General features: G+C 42.2%; 1 protein-coding gene across 1 annotated transcript; it reads right to left on the bottom strand.

Annotated features, from left to right (window-relative positions):
- Positions 1–866: 866 nt before the first annotated feature.
- On the bottom strand, positions 867–24,021 carry EDARADD (EDAR associated via death domain). Its single transcript, XM_054399175.1, has 6 exons — positions 23,991–24,021; positions 16,819–16,877; positions 15,334–15,373; positions 12,494–12,582; positions 9,643–9,688; positions 867–1,243 (listed from the first exon to the last, which is right to left on the bottom strand). The coding sequence occupies exons 1-6, from the start codon at positions 24,019–24,021 to the stop codon at positions 867–869; spliced, it is 642 nt and encodes a 213-aa protein (XP_054255150.1).

Below are 24,021 nucleotides of genomic sequence, written 5' to 3'. Positions count from 1 at the left end.
AACTACAGCCTGTGAAGAGAGAAGTTATACTCAATACTAAGGATATACTGTAGGTGAGACATTAGCTATTGCCTCACACTGCAAAGTGAGAGGCATTTAAAACAACAGATAAGTGCACTCAGTGTGTATATTTTTTTCAAAACTTTGGAAAGTAAGTTTAAGTATTAAGCATTTTTTTGGTCACTAGTGGTTACAGGCTAGAAAGTCTCTCTGAATTGTATGATTTCTTCTATAGCAAATACCTGCCCTATGATGTAGAAGTATGCAAATAGTTATTTATAAAAGAGATGTAAAGCTTACTGTGCCTGAATGTGATGTTGAAACACTGAATTAATTGTAACATGCAAATCCAAATTACTACTTGAAACACTGAGATGTTCCAGTGCCAAAACCAGTGTCATAAAGCTTTAAAAAAAATTTTAAAATGAGGGGGAAAAAGATAACCCCTCATCTTCTATTAGGCTGAACATGTACAACTGTAGAACGGCTGCCAGAAAGGCCAAGACCTGGCTTCTAATTTTGGCTTTCCCAATAGCAACAGCACACAGCTGACACGGTTCACAACTGCTACAGTAAAACCAGTGGTCTGGCTTTTTCATTCCTCTTCTGCTTACCAAGCCTACAAACAGCAACAAGGCATTTGTAGACTCAAGAACACAACCTGAATTATTCCATCCATTTTTGGAAGGTTATCTTTGCAACCCTGAGGGCACAAAACATATGTATGTGTATACAGTACATAAAGCTTACACAGCCTACAAACCATCAGTACAGGCTCGCTCTCTGTCTTGCGAGGGAAAGTTCCCATGTCCTAGTGGCAGCTAGTCCCAGAGCTTAACACAGACAGATTATCAACTTTCTTTGATCTACAAGTCATTCTGGTAAGTTCTGTTCTCTCTCTTGGGCCACTCCTCCTCCACCCATTTCAGCAGCACTTTCACAACATCAATTCTCTTATAAAATTTACAGAGATCAATCAGCTGCTCCACAGTCCGGTCGCTATTCCGTAGCAAAAACTCCAAGGTGGGACTTTGAGGCTTCTGTTCAAGGAAACACAATTCATCATAAGTCATCCCCCACTTGCTTGCAAGATTTCTCCAGTTTTTCACTGTTGGGTGACAGGGATCCAGCTTTAGCCTCACTGTGTACAACAAGTCTTCATCATTGAGCATATCACTTATGGTTGGTGCACGGAATAAGCACAACGAGCAGGTGCCATTTTCTTTGCAGGTTTTCTTGATATCTGCAGTGAGAAACATGACATGGGGAGACGTTAGGATCTGTTGCTGTGGTTTCCCCAGGAACAAAAAGTTAAAAGCACAAAGGATTAAAGAGTTTTGTATTCCTGTGAACCATTTCTGAAAAAGGCCAAATAGTGACAGACAAATGTCTTTTCTTATGAAATTCTCATGTAGTTAACTTTCTGTGACTTCTCTCTTCAATATGCTCAGTGGCTATAATCAAAAGGACAGTAATTTTCAAAGTACCGTATTTATACTTCTATGGAAAAGGCATGTAATTCAACCCAGTGTGTGAGCTGGGACATTCATCTTTTCTGATTTTGGGAACTATGTCACTTCCTCAGAACTGCCATAGCTCCTGCTTACACCACTAAGAGGATTATGTGCTTATTGTGTGCATCTTCTGTATGTGTGTTGTAGGATGCAAGAAAAGGTTGTGAACTTAGGAAACGCTGCCTTCGTAACAACAACATGAAATATTTACATCAGGAGAATTGATGCTGACAGCTACAAATACAATTAACACCTGGCACTTCATCATAACAAAAATAGGAAATGTCCCTTTGCTTTGTAAGGGCTCTTACATTAAAAATTGTCCGGTTCTACCAAGCAATCTATTTTAAATGTACGTTATGGAAAGCATTAAAGTGCATACTCCTCCATATGTGAGAAAAATAAAAACATCAAGTTGCTGGAAGTAGGTGGTGAGACATTCTAAATTTGCATCAAATATGGAAAACTGCAGTTGAAGGTCTCCCACACACAACAGTAAGTATCTCCCTGGCATTATGAACAATGTGGTGCTATCGGACTACATTATACATTAATAACCCATAAAAGCATGTAGAAAGCAGTTCTAGTCATATTTCTAGTTAAACACTAACAACAAGACCTCTAACACTGCAGTGATACAGGGCACTGTTGGACTATTTTGTCTGCAGATACAGCCTTAGCTGTGCCCTGCTCCTTTTAGAAGGCTGGGAGATCTGTCTGTGATCTCGGCCTCCAGAGCTGTTCTGTCACTGCAGCAGGTTCGTATGGAGTGGTGGCTTCTGGAGAGTGGAAACTGAGCAGCATGTGGAGAGCAGAATGTCCAATCCTCCTACCCTGAGCCAGCATCTTCACATGAGAAGCAGACTAAGCGTGGGTGGAGCTGCAACTGCAGCGGGTGATTTAAACATCTCAAGAAGTTGGCAGAGGGAGGTGATGAGTCACGAGGCTGTAGAAATTACTCATGGATTGATGGTGGCTAGTTGGAGGAGGAATACTGTGTTCCCAGCACCCACCAAAATGGATACTGGTATCCAGGCCACAGGCTGTGAGGAATGCCACAGCCTTTCACTGGCAATGGGGGACCACGCTGACTATGGCTGCGTGCGGTGTGAACAGGTTGATGACTGTGGTAGTTTTAGGCTATGCCTTTAAAAATTTTCACAGATCCTGAACAGAAAGTAGTAAAATGTAAATAAATCACTGTTGGGTGTAAAAAGGAAAATAATGATAGTTCAAAACAATTCCATTGGAGAAGATTAGTTGTACAAAACCAATCTTACTCTCTTTTTGCTTCCTCGGGTTGGGAAATACTAACTGGCTTCTGCTTGACCTTGGCTATATTGTTTTGGCTAAGTCTAACAAAATATCTCTCTGCTCCTTTCTCTTGTCCCTTTTGTGTAAAAGGGGTAGGGAGGGACAGGAATGGAGAAGCTATTAGCTTTCCCTGGTCTTTGGCCAGGGGTGTTCTTGTGCTGTTTATTAACTGTAAACACCTGTAAATATTGTATATTTGTACATATTCATTGCATTCCATTGTAGATTGTAGTCTTGCTTGTAAATACAGCTTTCATTTGCTTCCAACTGAGCTGTCTGTCAAATTTTATGTTGGGAGGGGGAATTTTCAACCCACCACAATGACCTTCTCCACCGAGTGGCACAGCTCCAAGTTAAAGTGATGGAGCTTAGGGAGGAGGTGAGTAGGTTGAGAAACATCAGAGAGAGTGAGAGGGGAAATCGATAATTTCCACAAACTGATCTCTACAAAAATGGTGCATGAGGTAACTCTTAGTTACCTTAGCAGAGGATTACATATCCTCTCATCAGCAAGCCCCCCAGCCTTCCTGCAGCAACCCACAGAAGCAGAGTCAATGAGAACAGGTCTCTGCCTGACAAAACAAATGGAGCAAGCCTGTTCATTTAAGAAGCACACTGCCTGCAGTGGCCTTGTGGATCAGGTATGACGCTCTGAAGGAGGAACTAATTGTGAGCAAGGATGAGGGAAGGCCTGAAGTGCCACCAAGGCTGACTTGCTCCAGACTAGCCATAGAAACTGACCTCAAAAGAAAAATCAGTAAATCGTTGTAGTAGGAAACTCCCTGCTGAGGGGAGCAGAAGGCCCGACGTGCAGACTGAACAGACTTCATAGGGAGGTCTGCTGTCTCTCTGATGTCCAGGTAAAGGACATCACAGGAAAACTTCCCATCCTTGTGAGGCCTTCAGATTATTACCTACTTCTGGTCTTTCAGGTGGGTAGTGATGATGTAGCAGCAAGAGGCTCACAATCAATTAAATGAGATTTTAGGGCCTTGGGGCAACTGGGAAAGGGATCAGGAGCTCAAGTTGTGTTCTCCTCCATCCCCGACATCAGCAATGGATGAGGGAATATATAGGAAGAGCCAACATGTCAATTCATGGCTCCAGGACTGGTGTCATTGACAGGGGTCTGTATTTTACAATCACAGCTTGGGCTCCAGAGCTGCGAGTAACTAATGGGATGCACCTGTCCCAGACAGGGATAAGGTATCTGGGGCAGGAGTTGGCAGGGCTTATTGATGAGGCTTTAAACTACATTTGAAGGGGGAAGGGGTTAGTAATCTCATGCCTGCTTGTGACACACAGTAGGGCAGCACAGCAGGGGCAGAGGTAAGGAGTATTAGTAAAGACTCTCAACTTGTTGCCCTGAGGCAAGCCAGGGACAATGCACCAAGACACCCCAAGGGAATCAAGGGGGATTCACACAAGAGGACGACATGGCCAGCCCAGCTGAAGTGCCTCCATGTGAATGCATACAGCTTGGGCAATAAACAGGATGAATTAAGGGCCATTGTGCTGCTGGAAAGCCATGACATAGTGGCTATTACTGAAACTTGGTGGGATAATTCCCATGACTGGAACGTAGGGATAGACAGATACAAGGACAGGCAGGATAGGAGGGCAGGAGGTGTTGCCCTCTACATCACTGACCAGCTGAAATCAATGGTGCTCCACCTGGGGAAGGATGATGAGCTGGTTGAGAGTGTATGGGTTAAGATTAAAGGGAAGACAGCAGAAAGTGATGTTACCATAGGGGTCTGCTACAGGCCACCTGACCAGCAGAACCAAGCAGATGAGGCCCTCCACAGGCAAATAGAAGTGGCTTCATGGTCACAAGCCCTGGTCCTCGTGAGCAATTTCAGTCACCCTGACATCTGCAGGAGGGACAACACAGCAAGGCACCATCTATCCAGGATGTTCCTGGAATGCAAGGATGACAACTTCCTCCTCCAAATGGTAGAGGAACCAACAGGAAAAGGTGCTGTGCTGGACCTTGTTCTCACTAACAGGGAAGGGCTGGTGACTGATATGAGGCTAAGGGACAGCCTTGGCTGCAGTGAACATGATGGCTAGAATTTAAGATCCTCATCAGGGTATCTAGGAGGATGTATTCCAAGTTTATGACCCTGGACTTTAGGCATGCAGACTTTGATCACTTCAGGGATCTGCTGGCCAAAGTATAGTGGGACAAAGCCCTAGAGGGAAGGGGGGCCCAGCACAGCTGGTCCACATTCAAGGATCACCTTCTCTGTGCCCAGGAGCAAAGTATAGCCACAAAGAGGAAGCCAGGAAAGAATGTTAGGAGACCTGCCTGGATGAGCAAGGAGCTCCTAGACACACTGTCACACAAAAGAAACTCTACAAGGAGTGGAAAAAAGGACAGCTAGAATGGGGGGCATATAAGGAAGCTGTCCAAGCAGCAAGACACCTTGTTAGAACATCTAAAGCTCAGTTATAATTAAATCTAGCCACAGAGATCAAAATAGCAAAAGTTCCTATAGGTACATTCATGGCAAAAGGAAGACTAGGGAAGGTGTGGGCCCCCTCAGAAAGGAAACAGGAGAACTGGTGACAAGTGATGTGGAGAAGGCTGAGGTTCTTAACTTCTTTACCTCAGTCTTCACTGGCAAGGGCTCCCAAAATCACAGAAGATAATGGCAGGGGCTGAAAGAAGGAACCGCCCACTGTAAGTGAAGATCAGGTTTGTGACCTTCTGAAGAATTTGAGAATGTACAAGTCCATGGGACCCAACAGGATACACCCACAGGTACCAAGGGAACTGGCAGAAAATGTTGCTGAACTGCTGCCTATTATATTCCAAAAGTCATGGCAGTCCAAAAGTCATGGGGAAGTCCACACTGACTGGAGAAGGGGAAACATAACCCCCATTTTCAAAAAAGGAAAGAAGGATGACCCAGGGAACTACAGGCCAGCCAGTCTCACCTCTGTGCCTGGTAAGATCATGGAGCAGATCCTCCTGGAGGCACTGCTGAGACAGAAGAATAACAAAGAGGTGACTGGGTACAACCAGCAGGGCTTCACCAAGGGCAAATCCTGCCTGACAAACCTGGAGGCCTTCTATGACAATGTCACAACATCTACAGACAAAGGGAGAGCAGCTGACATCATTTATCTGGACCTCAGCAAAGCCTTCGACACTGTCCCGCATGACATCCTGGTCTCCAAGCTGGTAAAGTCTGGGTTTGATGGATGAACCATTCAGTGGATAAAGAACTGGCTTGATGGCTGCACCCAAAGAGTGGCTGTCAATGGGTCCATGTCCAAGTGGAGGCCAGTGACAAGTGGAGTCCCTCAGGGATCAGTACTGGGACCAGCCTTGTTCAACATCTTTGTTGGTGACATGGACAGTGGCATTGAGTGCACCCTCAGCAAGTTTGCTGATGACACCAAGATGTGTGGTGCTGCAGACACACTGGAGGGAAGGGATGGCATCCAGAGGGACCTTGACAGGCTGGAGAGGTGGGCACATGACAACTTTATGAAGTTCAACAAGACCAAGTGCAGGATCCTACATCCTTGTTGGGGCAATCCCAAGCATTGATATAGGCTGGGCAGTGACTGGCTTGAGAGCAGCACTGAAGAAGAGGACTTGGGGGTGCTGGTGGATGAGAAGCTCAACATGAGCCACCAGTGTGCACTTGCAGCCCAGAAAGCCAATCACATCCTGGGCTGCATTTAGAGAAGCATAGTCAGCAGGTCAAGAGAGGTGATAGGTCGACAGGTGTTGCCAAGTCCAGCTGGAGAGCTGTAACTGGTGGAGTCCCCCAGGGATCAATACTGAGTCTGGTCCTGTTCAAAATCTTCATCAACGACATTGATGAGGGGACAGACAGACAGACAGAGTGTCTGCTCAGCAAGTTTGCTGATGACACCAAACTGGGAGGCTTGGCTGATACACCTGAAGGCTGTGCAGCCATTCAGCAAGACTTGGACAGACTGGAGAGCTGGGCAGAGAGGAACCTAATGAGGTTCAACAAGGGTAAGTGCAGAATCCTTCATTTGGGAAGGAATAGTAACCTGCACCAGGACAGGTTAGGAGGTGATCTGCTAAAGAGCAGCCTTGTGGAGAAGGACCTGGGAGTCCTGGTGGACAGCAAGTTATCCATGGGTCAGCAATGCGCCCTTGTGGCCAAAAAGGCCAATGGGATCCTGGGGTGCATTAAGAGGAGTGTGTCCAGCAGATCAAGGGAGGTTCTCCTCCCCCTCTACTCTGCCCTGGTGAGACCTCACCTGGAATATTGAATCCAGTTTTGGGCTCCCCAGTTCAAGAGGGATAGGGATCTGCTGAAGAGAGTCCAATGGAGGGCTATGAGGATGATTAAGGGACTGGAGCATGTGCCCTGTGAGGAGAGGCTGAGAGCCCTGGGGCTTTTTAGTCTAGAGAAGAGAAGACTGAGAGGGGATTTAGTAAATGTTTGTAAATATCTGAGGGCTGGGTGTCAAGAGGGAGGGGACAGGCTCTGCTCCACTGCACCCTGTGATAGGACAAGGGGTAACGGATATAAACTACAGCATAGGAGGTTCCACCTCAACATGTGGAAGAACTTCTTCACTGTGAGGGTCACAGAGCACTGGAACAGGCTGCCCAGAGAGGTTGTGGAGTCTCCTTCTCTGGAGACTTTCAAGACCCATCTGGATGCATTCCTGTGCGACTTGTGCTAGATTCTATGGTCCTGCTCTAGCAGAGGGGTTGGACTCGATCTTCGAATATCCATTCCAACCCCTAACTTCCTATGATCCTATGATTCTCCCCCCTCTACTCCACTCTAGTGAGACCCCACCTGGTATACTGCATCCAGTTCTGGAACCCCTATTACAAGAAAGATATGGATGTGCAGGAAAGTGTCCAGAGAAGGGCCACAAGGATGATCAGAGGTCTGGAGCACCTCTCCTATGAGGACAGGCTGAGCGAGTTGGGGTTGTTCAGTTTGGAGATGAGAAGGTTCTGAGGAGACCTTATTGTGGCCTTCCAGTATCTGAAGGGGGCTACAAGAAAGCTGGGGAGGGACTTTTTAGGGTGTCAGATAGTGACAGGACTAGGGGGAATGGATCCAAGCTAGAGGAGAGTAGATTTAGATTAGACATTAGGAAGAAGTTCTTCACCGTAAGGGTCGTGAGACACTGGAACAGGTCGCTCAAAGAGGTGTTGGAAGCCCCATCCCTGGAAGTTTTTAAGGTCAGGCTGGATGTGACTCTGGGCAACCTGATCTAGTGGAAAGTGTCTCTGCCCATGACAGGGGGGTTGGAACTAGATGATCCTTGAGGTCCCTTCCAACCCTGACAATTCTGTGATTCTGTTAGTTTGGTATCTCCAAGCAGTAACAAATAATGGACACAGCCTAGAAGCACTTTCTAAAGCTTCTGCCCTCTACCCGCACTATATGGCTTGAAGCAGAGAAGGTAACTGGTCCTACTTGGGATGAAACTTTAAAAGAGGGGCACTACAATATGAAAACTGGCATCAGTCAAAAGATTCATTAAAAACAACAGAAACAATAACACACAACTTACAAGTTCTGGATCAGTGCTGGTCTAAGAAATCTGAACTGTCTCTGTAGCAAAGGGCAAATCTGGTACTTCGTGCCACCTACCCATACAAACAATAGCCTCTGTTAAGGTTGAGGGGGTTTTGTTTTGAGCTTTGTTTTTCATTTGCAGTAATAATTGCCAGTTTGTGTGAAAATTCCAGAAACATGTCTAAATTGTGAGCTGAATGCAGCTTCTGCATGCACTTTGTTTTTAAGAGAAGAACAGGCTATTGTTCTTTTTGTAATACTGTTCATCAGTTTGCTTTTTTAGCAGGCCAAAGACAACTTCTGAAGTTTTTAGCAAGTTAGGACGTGTAGCGACAACATTGCTGCAGACACATAACTTCATACACATGCTTATACTCCCTGTTAAGTGGAAACGTGTTCTGATGACATCTTTGTTCACAGGTATTCCATGCCCTTGCCGCAGTTCTCTGCAGAAATATGTATGTTAACTATTCTGTTATTCTTCTGTTCTCTCGTTGAAGTGAGGCAAAACTTGCTTGCTTAACTCATACCAAGAGACAAAATTAATATAATCCAATAAAAGTTCTAGCTAAGCCCAAAGGGTGCTCTCCTGCCCTATCTGAATTTCATCTTATTTTGCTTTGCAAGGATGCCAGAGTAAATTTTATCCTCAAACAGAAGCTGGGAAGAAGGGGGAAAGAAGGACACAGTTATAGGTAAACAAAAGTAAACCAACCTGCTTCTTGTTCTATACCATGTGCAGACTATTAAAAGCATTATCAAGAATCCTGTTTTACCAAGATGCCCCATATTAGATACTGACAAGCAAATGATGGATGACCTACCCACCTGATTGGATGATCCTAATGCTACATGATAGGACAAGCTTCTCTACTCACAGGAAATTTTCAGTTGTTCACTGTTAAGATTAACAGGGCTGTATATCATACACACCCCACCCACAGCAAAGCTCAGACAGCTATGGGATAAGCCCCACCCCCCCGCAGCCTACTGCCAGCTTCTGTCCTCTCCCAATAGCTGTTTACAGATTTCTTCCAAACGTGTATGTACTGGATGCGTTTGGAAAGCCCAAATTACACATTTTGTATGGTCTGCATTGTTGATCACCATCCCCTCCTAACAAATTGGAAGCTGTAAATGACACTGGTAATGAAGTGAGATCCACAAGTGCCAATTATCCAGGCAGTTCTTGGTTGTGACAAGTAGCAGTTTTAACAAAATGCTTTCATAGAAAATCTAGGTGTAAAGTAAGGCAGAAAGTAAAGCTGACATATTACCTGAAAGTGATTCGTCAGTATGGTTTTGCATGTCTTTGTCTTCTGGCTACAAAACAGAAAACAAATATAAATCAAAACAAAACAATGTTTTTGAACACCAGAATATATATTTGGCTAATTTACAAGTGGCAAGAGATTACTTAAAAAAATCCCAAGATACTTGTAAGGTCAGAGAGGGAATAAATCTCTTTTGAGGAATTACTGACAATTTGCAGTCTCTTCATTCAGGATTTTCATGCTTTGGCTCACAAAACAGGCTTCTTGGTTGTATCCACTGAACAATGTTAGCTTTACTAATGGTGGGCTATGGGGTTACATCTTTTGAATATTAAGTTCTTAAACTTACAATAGCTGTCCAACAATTCATATGGTTTGATTAAAAAGATTAAAAAAAAATGCTTTTTAATGAAAAAACAAAACAACCCAATAAAACACCAAAAAATCCAAAACACCAAGAATTTTGCCAGTAACACGCAGCAGCAAGGGATGGTTTCATTGACCTAGGAAAAGTGAAGGAGCTGTTTTTACAATCTTCACATACGTGGAAGGATTTCTAGGCAACACGTGTACTTGAACATTTCTGCTGGCTCATGTCTAACCCTCCTCTTGTTTGAAGTAAACATTCCCTCAGTGGCTTTTTGCCTGCTAATTAAACATAATGAAAATACTTAGCAGCTTGAGACTGCAACATAATTTGTAACATTTAAATTCTACTTTTTAGAGACTAAATCTAAAAACTGGAAGGGCTGCTGGGAAACTGCAGCTGCCCTCACTCTAACTATGCAGGTGTGGAGCCAGGTGAAATAGCTTTCTTCTGTTGAGGATATAAAGATGAAAGCAGAAGGGGATTTTCCCTTTACATAGCTGCAATAAATTATTGTTGATTTTTTGTATTGCATCCTTCATCCAGTACTACCACAGTGGTCGTCTTAACATTTTGCAGGCTGTGCATGAAAACACAAGTCAACTGGATAAAAATATAGTGTAGTAAGACATTCTGTTACTACTTGCTACACCTTCTTTACTAAGAAATCCTCTAAAAATAGAATATTTATGATGTGGTAAACATACACACATTCATAGTCTAATTATACAGAAAGTATGATTAGACTCTATTAGGAAAGGAGAAAACTGCATGCTCTTTCCAGCATTTCTTTATTCCCTGAAAACCACATGCAACATCAATTCCCTCCACAAAATGTCTGCTCTCTGCTCAAGAGAGATCTAATACTGTACATGCCACTTCCAATAGAATAATTCTTGCTTTTATCTTTTAGTAGTTTGCTTTTCTCTGGACAGAGCTTTTTAAACATGAACTTGGCCTTTATAGCAGTGTATTAGCACCCAATGTTTACGAAAAACTGCATCTGGAGGTCTTGATTATATTAATTCTCTCCACTGCCACAGATTCCTTTAAAAGGTAGAACATTACTACTGAGCCTCAAGGACCTGCCCATCACAGCTCAGACGTCCCAGAGATCTATTTCAAAAGAAACAAACAAGCAAATAAAGGAAAGGTTTAAAAAAAACAAACCAAACCAAGCCAACCAACCAACCAAAAAACCAACAAGGAAAAGTGGATACTGTTTACTTGGTTTGCAATAGCTAAGTTGCTGTCCTGAGCTTCAGTAACATTTCCCACTTTGTGCGTTCATGAAAGTTCAAGCTGTACTGCCAAAGTTAAATGCCTTTAACAGACCTCATCTTCTCTTGTGACAAAATATAACAAGGGTGGCTAGTACTGCAAGAAGTACAAAGAAAACCAGGGATACTTACCTGTGCCATACATCTGTTTTTAAAATTTATGCTTTTACTGATGAGTTATTATTCACTTTAAAAATTATCGTCAGATATACTCAGGTTTAGCCTTCAGTCATGATAATTTTCTTGTAGTGTAATTGGAATAAGATAATGTAGTATTACTGCCCATGAAATGAAGGTATTAAGCAAGAATACTCTTGCCCACAACTAAAATCAAACAAACCTCTACAGGTCTAATCAAAGCCATAAACCTATGCACAATCTGAACATAAACAGAATGTTTTCTATCTCTGTAGACCCATTAACAACCTAATACATTGAAATATCCTAATAGTAACTCTAGATGGCAATAAATGTTCTCTTCTTGATGATGGAAACAAGAACACTACTTCCATCATCTGTGAAATGCATACCAAACCCGTGTTTGTTTCTGATGAAATTCAGCTGGAACTCTGGCATAAGGAACTCCTTTAATTCTTCGCCTCCCTGGAAAAATGCTCATTCATTTTCTCTTCGCCAAATTTTCTGCTCAACCCAAAGAGAACCAATTTGAAATTCAGAAGATAACGTTCACTTGAAAGATGGTAACTGTGGAGCATGGATGTCACTCAGCATTGCCCACTTTGGCAGTGTAAGATTGCACAAACCATGGAGTGTTTCCACTATGGGAAGAGCAGTGTCCCAAAGTCAAAGCAAAACAGTCACGTGTCTCCCTAAGGACAAAACACAAGGAGTCCAAAACCTGAGACTCCTTATTTCTTCTCATATTCTCTGCTATTGCTCTATTTGCAGCAGGAAAGAGAGAGAGCATGCATGACCAAGCCTTAACTCTTTGTTGACTCTTCTTCAGAGCATTTACACATTAATCAAAACCTATTTAAACTACAAAATATAAGTTAATGATTAAATAACCTTTCCTTTGCTCTTCTCCACAAGAGATTCCTCAATTAAACTCTTACAAAAGAGACTATTTCTGGTCTGCTTTACTGAGTAATTCTGTACTCACCAGATATAGTCTTAAAATACATTATTTTCTAACATTTTATCAATAGCAATAACTTAGTTCACATTCAGGTATCATTTTTCTTACCTGTTGGATTAGGCCAGAATCTGACGTAAGGGTCTTGATGTTCACAGATGCAATTTCCAATGTAACTTGATCTGTTAGGTATTCCTCATCTAAGACAAATACTGTAAAACACTAGTCTTGCACCCAAAGACAAAATTACATATCAAGACTATCAAACAAATTATAGGTGTCCAGTATACAAAATTTAACTCCATATCATGATCAGTCACTGGGAAATGCTGGATTAAACCCCCCAAAATATTAAATCGGCAGAAACTGAGAAACGTACATGCAGAGCATGACTGTGCAAAGAAAAGTGACCTTTGCAGAGACTTGGTATTAGTGTAGCAGTTCTTTTTTAAACAGACACCACGCTACTTTTGAAGCAAGTCATGTTCTTTCAGAATACTGACTGAACCGACACATCACAGTAGGCTGAAGATGACTGCCACAAGTCACTATAATTTTTGCTTTGCTTTTCTCATCACACTTACAATGACAATTGTTGAGGTAAGGACTACACAAATATTTACTTTTTATCCTGGCGCTTCGTGAACTAGGCTTATCCTACTGATCTCTACTACATACGAGTTTTCTGAAGCTCTGAAATAATCCATTTCAAAGTCAACTCTCCTGGGAGTCCATTGAAAAAGCACAACATACCAAACTCTACGTTTTCAAGCTTCAATTCAGCCTTCAAAATGGATATATATATAAGCCCTTTGTGGCTATTGTGTAAACAGACAAATTCCACTCTGCAGGATTAAATAAGTGTTGACCAACCACTACCACAAGCTTAAAAGAGGTTATACCCTACACGTATCTACACACAAGAACTCGCCAAGGTAATGACTGCTAGTGCTGCGACATTTCCATTTGCTGTTTTAGTGAACAAATCTCATTAAAAAATAGCTATCACCTTTATAAATCATCAGGTAACAGAAAGCAGCTATCTCCTTATGCAACTCAAGAAATTATTCCAAATCAAAGAATTCATCCTTAACTTTCAAGAAAAAAACAAAATAATTATTTTCTTCTTTTTCTTGTTTTATAATACTGTTGAAATTTAAAGATGAATAGTATTCCACTGCCAGCAGGGTAAATAAGGAACATCTTTATGACTGTTTGCCCAGAGACAAGAAAAAAAATAATCAAAAAACCCTATGGATGAAAATGCAGAGTATGGGCATCAAAATTCCACTTCATTTGTGTGGAAATATTGTGTATGACATTTGTTCTGTATTTGAGTGGAGACAGAATTATCATCAAACCTAATGTAAACAGTAAGCCTAGTCCTGAAAAATGAAAAGTTCCCTCAACTCCCCTTTAATTCATAATCAGTAGAGGGTGCTAAGAACTTATTATTAAGTCATGGCCCAAAATGGTCTATTAATTAACTGACCTATAAAAGTCACAGAACAGCACCTCCCCCACCACACCTCAGCCAACGTACTGCCTATTCAAACGTTAAATCTGTGGTGAACATACTTTTGTGTTACACTGAATTGGACCTGCACATTTGTAACACTTTTAAGATCACAGATTCATATTTCTAAGTGTGTATTTTTCTAAAAATAGTTACAAAACATCATTCTCAGAAAAAAAAAGTAATGGAAATTAACAGAATATTAAGAGATACTTGTATCACTTTCAACTCCAAAAAGGAAACGTCAAGATGTATTAGTATTTACTTCTTTTTACACTTGCTAGAGGAAGTAGAAGCTAAAATTAAGAACAAAAATGAGTTAACTTCCTTTCTATAGCAAATGCTGAAAATTCTACTTCCTCTCAGCTTTCCCTTTTAAATTAAATGCATTTCAAACATGCAATCCCAGATTTAAAGTACTTTGACAAATGTGAAATTTCGGAATTTGTCTACTTAGTTTTTAGGAAGACAAACAGCAATGGAAAAGAATGTTACAGAGAAACTGCTTTAGTGTTAATAAACAATTTTGAAGGAAAAAAATCACCTGCCTGCAAATAAACAGAAAGTGGTTTAAGATTTCAAAGAGTTTAGATCTCACATTCTCTTTCCCTGATGATCAGCAGGTCTGAGAACATGCTGATTTTGTCTGGCTGGCTCTCTTAAGTCCCCACAATATTCTCTAACCTTTCTTTAAGGTATATTGCTCATGTTTCTCAGGAAAAGTTTCAACTGTGATTAGCTTCGTCATAGTTTCCTGTGTCTGTCCTCACTGCAGACCTGCTGTGCAACACAGGATGGAGAACACACTACCTGCAGAGTACTCCTCAACTGAGCCAGTGAGTTTCCTGGACAAAAGTGAACAGTGAAGCTTGTGATGACCAAAAAACCCACCTCATATGTCAAGGAGACCATGTAAGGGATATTCACACTGCATAATACAAGAATTTGACTCCAGTGCAACACAGAACCTGCATTCCCTTACATGGTTTTCAGCAAGGAGAAGCAAGAACTTGTGCAGAGTGGACCTCTGTTAGGTTCCCAAGTATACTTGCTGAAGATAGGAGATAACGTAAGAGTTAATTTGTTATAGAGCTGAGAATACAATCAGAGCCAAAAGACCTGGTTATCTCTTTGCAGCCATCTTCTGAACATTATCATGTCTCTACCATTTGTTCTCTGAACATGGCTTTCTCATAGTCCTTCCAGACTAGAAGAACTTCTGATCAAGTTTTAGAGTTTTAGATCAAAACTAAACTTTGGAAGGAAATTACATATTAAACTGACCTTAAAAATACAGAAGATGACACTGCATTTAAAACATAAACATCTAGGAAAAAGGAAGAGTATTTCAATCTGTTGGATAACACCAGTGGTTTTATTGGATGTAACAAAACAGATCTATGACATCTGAGTAGACAGATTTCACAATACTTACCTTTAGGTACTCCTGTGTCTTGGACAGGATATTTTTCAGTCTGTCAGAAAAAGGCAAGAGACACAGATGTTTGTTATTTTGAGTGTAATTGTGCTGGAGAAGAAGGATATAAACTGCACAATTTTAGCTGCATCTCTTAAATTGCTACTAGTTGATCTGTTTATAATCAGATATAGTAGCACACTTTTTATATGGGAATTGAGATGCTACTAACACTACTGATTGACACACAAAAGTAACAGATTGATGCTTCGCTGCAGTGTTTTTAAAGATATTACTTTTTAGTGGAAAAGCAGAGATTGCAAAAGAAACTTTTCATTTAAGTAGCAAGATCATCTAGAAAAGGTACCAGGAAGGAACAGAGATTATTTGAAAAGCTCTTTTAGCAGACATAAGCTTTTATTAAAATGTTACTGTACTGAAAGAAGAAAAAAACATTTTCCCCTTCTGCTCTCAAGCTCATAACCAAGTGGAGAGATTAAAGACATCTTAATCTAAAGGGGGGCAGGGGAAGGGAGATAAACAAACTTCCATTCATCTCAGACTTAGCAACTTTCCCTCACCTTCAGAAAAAACTACCCTTAGCAAAACATAGCATCTAATTTATTCAATGCACAAAAACAATCACAAAGTCTGTATCTTTTATTAAAATCTGCTAACATAAATTCATGTAGACAGACTGTTAATCCCAGTGAAGGTTCAGCATTTAAAGTACTAATGAAATGTTCAGAATTTCCTGCTGACTCCTTCTAACATATCTTCAAAACAGGAAGAAAACACTAGGGCAAAGCAATAGCTTGACCACTTGCCATACATAAAGTAAAGCAATGGATTTCAATCTGTTTACAAACTGCATTAGACCAGTCTTCTCTGGACTACGCAGCACCGTGGCTTTTCCACAGAGTAAACAAGCCATAGCAACATTAAAAACAAAACAAAACAAAAAAACTCTTAAAAAAATTCAAATAATTTCATACTACTTTTACCCGACATATTCCTTGTCGCAGCTTAAGACTCACGTGTTTAAAATCCTAAGACACAAAACTTTGTAAGCTGTACTACTCTGCTTGCCAGCAAGCACTAGGGAGCACTCTTTAGTCTCACCTCAGATTCCCCCTGCCTCCTATAAGGCATTGCTGCTTGGTTGGACTTTAACTCATCAGACAAAATATGTACAGGAAGGAATAACAACTTAATACAATTTAAATTTTAAGCTTTAAGTGGGTTTCCTTATTTCTCCAACCTATATAGCACGAATCTTTCTTGCTTGTTCAGGGCTATCCCAATGGACAGATCATCTTCTAACACCTACTTAGTTTAAGTATTTAATGGTATTTTTATTCACACTTTAACTTCAGAGGGTTAGTAAATAAACTTTTTTTTAATCATATGGGTAAGCAAACCATATGCATGGTTTGAACTGACATTCTTGAATGATTCACCTCTTCTCATGATTTTAACTGTGTTAAGACTCAAAGTACATACCATTGTTAAGGATACAGTGCTCGGATCTGTATCCTCCACTGGTTCCTTTGCTGCATGACCTGCTTGAAATAGAAAAGCTTTATCATTGCATAATCCTCAGAAAATTTCTATCTTCTTTTTCTGACCAAGATAAATCACAACTATGCAGCCATTACATGCATTATGTCAAATTATATTTCTACAATAAAATACGACAAACTCAAGTGTCAGTTACTAGCACATAGACAAAAACCCCGATAACAGATGGACTTAATTAAGAATTTTAATTTATTTTTAGTTAAAAGGGTAAGATACAAAAAATAAGCTAAAAGGTAAGATGTTCTCCTAGTGACAGGATTCCATTTTGTCCTCAAAGCAATATCTCTAACAGTAAACATACCCACTACAACAAAAAAATACTACTATAACAAAAGGCAGATTACAGTACAAAACATAATAAAAAACATATTTGAGGGAAACACTAATTATTTGCATACAACAGAATCATAAATTTCAGTTATATTAACATCAAAAGGATATAAAAATAAATCTTCAAAGTACTTGCAGATATCAAATGTCAACCCCTTTCCATCAATGACTAAACTGACAAATAATAGCAAAGTACTGACCAAAAGTGCACAGAAAATCTGAAAAAAAAACCAAACTCTAATTTAACATCATCCTGCCATTTCCTTGAGAAATCTTTTCTGCTGCTAAGTACCACATTTCCAAAACCTGAAAAGGATAAAATTACATAATAGGATTTTCATCCCATTCTCATCACTCTGAGTCTAAGAGCTTACACTTACCACAAGTATGCATGACATGCTTTCACAGAATCACAGAATTTCAGGGACTGGAAGGAACCTCCAAAGATCATCCAGTCCAACCCCCCCTACCAGAGCAGGATCACCTACACCAGATTACACAGGAATGCATCCAGGTGATTTTTTAATATCTCCAGAGAGGGAGACTCCACAACCCCCCAGGGCAGCCTGTTCCAGTGTTCTGTCACCCTCACAGTGAAAAAATTCTTCCTCCTATTTACGTGAAACTTCCTATGCCTCAACCTCCACCCACTGCCCCTTGTCCTGTCACTGGGCACAACCATAAAGAGCCTGGCTCCATCCTCTTGGCACTTACCCTTTACATATTTATAAACATTGATGAGGTCACCTCTCAGTCTCCTCCAAGCTAAAGAGCCCCAGCTCTCTGTCTCTCCTTGCAAGGAAGATGTTCCACTCCCTTAATCATCCTTGTGGCTCTGCTCTGGACTCTTTCAAGTAGCTCCCTGTCTTTCTTGAACTGAGGGACCCAGAACTGGACACAATAGTCCAGATGCAGCCTCACCACTGCAGAGTAGAGGGGGAGGAGAACCCCTCTCGACCTACTAACCACACTGCTTCTAATACACCCAAGAATGGCATTGGCCTTCTTGCCACAAGAGCACATTGCTGGCTCATGGTCACCCTTCCACCTACCAGGACCTGCAGGTCCCTTTCGCCTTCACTGCTCTCCAGCAGCTCCATCCCCAACCTATACTGGTGCATGGAGTTGTTCCTTCCCAGGTGCAAGACTCTACACTTGCCCTTCTTGAACTTCATCAAACTTCTCCCTGCCCAGCTCTCCAGCCTGTCCAAGTCTTGCTGAATGGCAGCACAACCCTCTGGTGTGTTAGCCACTCCACCCCCAGCTTTGTGTCATAAGAAAACTTGCTGACAGTTCACTCTGTGCCCTCATCCATCCCATCGACAAATATATTGAACAGTACTGGTCCCAGTACTGACCCCTGAGGGACTCCACTAGACACAAGCCTCCAACTAGACTCCATCCCATTGACCACAACTCTCTGACTTCTTTCCTTCAACCAGTTCACAATCTACCTCACTACCTGATCATCCAGACCACACTGCCTCACTTCAATTGCTAGGATGCTGTGGGAGACAGTGTCAAATGCCTTACTGAAATCAAGATAGACCACATCCACTGCTCTACCACCATCTTTCAGTAAGAGGTGATTGTAATCAATGTTTTGTGATTACCTGCTCCCAAATACAGAAATCGGTACATTCAGAACAGAGTTCCCCAGATGAAGTACAATACACACAGTGTAAACACTGAGCCCCAGAACAGCACACAGACATTATTCTAACCAAATTGGGCATAACTGTTTATTTTGGGACCTACTCCCACAAATCTACTCAATACAATAGAACATGATAAAAGGTAATCAGGCCCCATCAGCATGGGTTTATGAAAGGGAGGTCCTGCTTGGCTAACCTGATCTCCTTCTAGAACAAGGTGACCCATTTTGTAGATGAGGGAAAGACTGTGAATGCTGTCTACCTAGACTTTAGTAAAGCCTTTGACATCATTTCCCTCAACATTCTCCTGGAAAAACTCACTGTTCCTGGCCTGGATATGCATACTCTTTGCTGGGTAAAACACTGGCTGGGAGAGACAGCCCCAAAGAGGGCTGGTGAATGAATGAAATCCAGTTGGTGGCTGGTGGTGTTCCCCAAGGCCCAATATTGGAACCAATTCCATTTAATATCTTCAGCAATGATCTGGACATAGGGATTGAGAGCACCCTCAGTAAGTTTGCAGATGGTATTGAGTTAGGCAGGAGTGTTGATCTGCTTGCAGCTCTCCAGAGGGACCTGGACAGGGTGGATACGTGAACCCAGGACAATTTTATGAGATTCAACAACGCCAAGTGCCAGATCCTGCACTTGGGTCACAACAACCCCATGCAACACTACCGCCTTGGGGGCAGAGTGGTTGAAAAATTGTCCAGCAGAAAAAGATCTGAGGATGTTGGCTGACAGCTGGGTGAATGTGAGCCAGGAGTGTGCACACATGTTTAGGAAGGCCAACAGCATCCTGCCCTGTATCAGGAATAGCAGCCAGCAGGACTAGGGAGGTGATTATCGTCCTTTACTCAGCACCAGCAAGGTCACACCTTGAATATTATGTTCAGTTTTGGGCCCCTCACTAACAAACCAATGTTGAGATGCTGGAATGTGACCAGCGAAGAGCAACAAAGCTGGTGAAGGGTCTAGAGAACAAGTCTTATGCGGAATGGCTGAGGGAACTAGGGTTGTTTAGCCTGGAGAAAGGAGGCTGAGGGGAGACCTTATTGCTCTACAGAAACCTGAAAGAGGGCTGTAGCTAAGTCAGTAACCTTCTCTTCTCTCAAGTAACAAGTGATAGGACAAGAGGAAATGGCCTTAAGTTGCACCGGGAGACATTTACATTGGACATTAGGAAAAATTTCTTCACCAAAACAGTTGCCAAGCATTAGAACAGACTGTCCAGGGAAGTGGTTGAGACACCATCCCTGCACGTATTTAAAAAACCTGTAGATGTGGCACTTAGGCACATGGGTTAGTGGTGGACTTGGTAGTACTAGGTTAACAGTTGGACTTGATCTTTAAAGTCTTTTCCAACCTAAACAATTATGTTCTAAAGTGTAAGACAACTTAAGACAATACAATAAACAAGCCTGAAACTAAATAAAAAAAGCAGCCCCAGGGCTCTGAGACAGAGCCTTTCTCCATCCTGCTTCTGCGAGGCAGCTCCATCAACAGCAGTACCTGGGTGTTCAGTATGGTGGCCAGCCGTTCACTGCAACACCAAGTAGAGCCCTTCTCAGCACTAGTGCCCACAGGAAAACCACACACATTGTTCAAGCAGGTGACACATGATCAGTGGGGTCAGATCGATAAGGGTTGAGCACTGCCTTTGCACATCGGTACACTGAATGATCTAAAAAGGCAAAAGTCTATGAAATTTTAGATTATCTTGTTCATATTGCAGTACAAAGTTCAGGAAGACAAATGTAAAAGGGAAGAAAGAAAAAAAAAAGCCATATTCTTGGCACATATGCCCTTTTTGGTAAATATTAAATCCTTGCTCCAGAAACATGATATTAACTATATGTTCTGGATACAACCTGCCCTAATGGCAAGGGCCAGCATAAACTGTTATAAGCTTACCAGCTCACATGCAGAGAGGTTGAAACTGGAGTATGAGAAAATACAGTAAATTGGTGTATGACATTGCATAAGGGTAGGGCCAAAAAATGGAGGATCCAAGTGGGAACTGTAACGGAGAGCTGTGAAGGAACTGGAAAGGGATCTGGGGCTGAGAGAATAACACACCCTGTAAAAGAAAACTGAAAAAGAAGGCTGTACTGGGAAGCAAGGAAAGGCTCCGGGAAGCAGGCCAGGCTAGACATCCCTAGTCTCACTCTTTCTCCACTGTCAGCAAAGACCCAACCAAACCCAGTGGTCAAAGCATGCAACTTATTGCCAGTTTACTCTGGAGGCCTTACAACTCCTCCTTCTGGATTCTTAGATGCATTTTTAAAAAATTAATTATTTTGGCCTTGTAATATAAGAGAAGCCTTGAAGTACATGAATGCAGACTCTACCAAAGGTCCATTCCCTGGTGAACCTTGGTGGCTACTGTAGCTATGGTAAGGGCTTCGTCCCCTATCTACTGTTACACCTCCAAGATACGGCCAAAGTACATTGTGACAGTGATAATTTACTTTCCACAATCCAGAGGGAAGCATGGAAAAAATGAGAGAGGCTCCAAGGATACAGGCATTTGTAATAAGAACTTGACAGACCCCAGGGCAGCCCTATAAAGTGATTCCTAATTTCTAGGTATCACACAGAAACACAGACACTGTGAATCTGAGATTCTCCATCTTTCTTGTTTAGTATCCATCCTGAAAAATGTTTTAAAACCTTTCTTGTTTTCCTCAATTTCTTCCCTTTTGCTTTTCTATTTCTTTATGAAGAATAGCAATTTCCATTTTTTAGGTTTTAAGGCACTACCAAGTCCCAACATTTTCTCTCAGTGGCATGTATATGCATGAATATTTGTACCAAAGAATAAAGGCTCCACATATTGGCTGCAGATGATTCACCATGGTCTTGTTGACCACTAGTAGTAGGCAGATCATTTGAAAACCACAGACTTAATATTTAATTGTGAATAAGGCAATTAAAATGCCATGTCCTCTCTTTCCCACATGTATCTCCCACAGCATTCTGCAGGTCATGTCATACAGATGCATGCAGGTGCACAAAACAGGAGGGAAGAAAGTTCTCATGTTAAATGTGAAACATCCAGTTTTGCATACTGAAAGGGCAACAGAAAATGCAGTTATCATCTGACTACTATTCAGTGCAGACCATCTGGTTTCAGTTACTTTGACAGACAGCTGGAAAACAACATTATCTGGGATCCCTCAAAAAAATCACTACTACTGGCCTACATTTACTTCCCCACACTTCTGCCAGGAAGAACACAAGCTGACTCAGATGGACATAAATCAGCATGTGCAAGCTGACTTGGACAGACATAAGCCAGGTTCGACGGTTGCTCCCAAGGTTCCTTTCTGCTGCGCAACACCTGCACACTGTTCAGTGGCTGCCACAGCTTTTCTGCCCAAGCCTGTCCATTATAACCAGTCTGCAACAGGAAGAACAACAGACTTTTACCCATCACCACTGTTTCTTCCTGTTCAATGCTGCAACTCTAATGGAGATGCAATGCTGTGCATTTACCAGGGTGAACGGTTTGTAAATATTATATACGCACAGGTGTATATATGTGTATTTATATACACATTCAAACTTCTAATCCTACATCTTCTCTTCATCCTTGCATTGGAACAAACTCTCAAGGTGAGTTTTGGAGACCTCAGCATAATGATCTTTAAGCAGGAAGGAGTTGACAAAACACCAGGTAGAGATGGTATTCCTGATAAGAGTTTTTTTCCCTGGCAGCGTAGCCTTGACAGCACCAATAGCAAGTGAAGCACATGAGATTGACCATAGTTACAACCATACATGTAATAAGACCTCTTTCACACTGTATTGGGTTGGCTGAGCTGGAGTTAATTCTCCTCAAAGCATCTTTCTAGTGCTGTGTTGTGCAGTGCTGTAGCTCATAACACACCACTGTTTTGGCTACTGCTGAACAACCACCCAGGCTGTGCTTCTCCAACTTTTCCCTGTCCCAAGAGTGCGCTGAGGGGTGGGCAAGATCTTGGGAGGGGCCACCCCCAGGCCTGCTGACCCAAACTGGCCAATGAGATATTTCATGCCATATGATGTCAGCTCAGATATAAGAATTAAGTGAAAGAAGGACGTGGGGGGATATTCGTTGATAGTGTCCATCCTTCAGAGTAAGTGTTACACATAGAGCCCTGCTTCCCGAGACCAACTGTCTGCAGATGGGTAACAAAGATTAACATCTCTCTTCACTTTTGCTTTCCATGCACAGCTTATGCTTCTACTTATTATTATTAAATTGCTCCTCTCTATTGCTGGCTTTTGTTGTATCTTTCTCCTCTCCCCTGACCCTGTAAGAAGGGGAGTGATAGTGTGGCTTTGGTGGGCATTTGGCCCTCAGTCAGGGCCAAACCACCACACACCCCAAGGCACATGAATATACACATGAATAGCACAGATTTGTACCACTCAAGCTGATCACCCTAATATTAATGTTGTTCACGGAGATGAACCCTTTGATTAAGTACGAATCAACAATGCTGTTTTCACCAGACGCATATGAATTTCAGATATGAGTAAGAGAAGGAAACACAGCAAATTATATTAGAATATTCAGTTCTCTGAAAAGTCAGTCCATCAGCACTTGAGCTTTTTTCTTCACTGTTAACTGCTCAAACTTTGTCACCCTCTGCGCAGCTAGGTAGGGAAAAAGTGTAATGTTGACATTCCTAAAATGAGGTACTCAAAATCATTTGCACCATTAGCCATGTAAGTTATAGAGTGTGAACTTCCTAGCGCCTCAGAGTCAGGGATTTCAAGAAAAGCAAGCACATGGAAACTTACATGCTAAACACTGGAGCAGGCTTGACAAGGCAAGTTGTATGAAATCACACCAACAGAGCACAGGATAAATTATTACTGCGCTCAATCAGCGTGTGCGGAGGGGGAAGGGAGCAACTAACAAACCCCTTTAAACTCGGCCGAGCAGACTCCGCAGCCGGCTCCCGGGAGCCACGGCCGCAGGTCACCCCGCCTGGGGCGGGAGGCGGGACGGCCGGGCGTCGCGGGCCGCACCTCGCGCTGCGCCTGACCCTGACTCGCGGGGAGGGCCGAGAGCAGCCACCGCCCCTCCCGCCCGGCTCCCCGCCGCGGCGTCCTCACCTGGGGGTAGCGGGTCCTTCGGAGCGGCCAT

This window comes from Indicator indicator, chromosome 2 (assembly GCF_027791375.1).
Source record: "Indicator indicator isolate 239-I01 chromosome 2, UM_Iind_1.1, whole genome shotgun sequence".
Taxonomy (NCBI): Eukaryota; Metazoa; Chordata; class Aves; order Piciformes; family Indicatoridae; genus Indicator; species Indicator indicator.
Note: the sequence above shows the minus strand (reverse complement) of the source record. Positions and strands in the feature narration are given on the sequence as shown.

Excerpts from the sequence above, each read along its gene's own strand:
- EDARADD (XM_054399175.1), bottom strand. The coding sequence starts at position 24,021 with ATGGCCGCTCCGAAGGACCCGCTACCCCCAG. Across the intron at positions 16,878-23,990 it reads GAAGGACCCGCTACCCCCAG|GTCATGCAGCAAAGGAACCA; the intron begins GTGAGGACGCCG and ends TATTTCAAGCAG. Across the intron at positions 1,244-9,642 it reads TACTGACGAATCACTTTCAG|ATATCAAGAAAACCTGCAAA; the intron begins GTAATATGTCAG and ends TTCTCACTGCAG.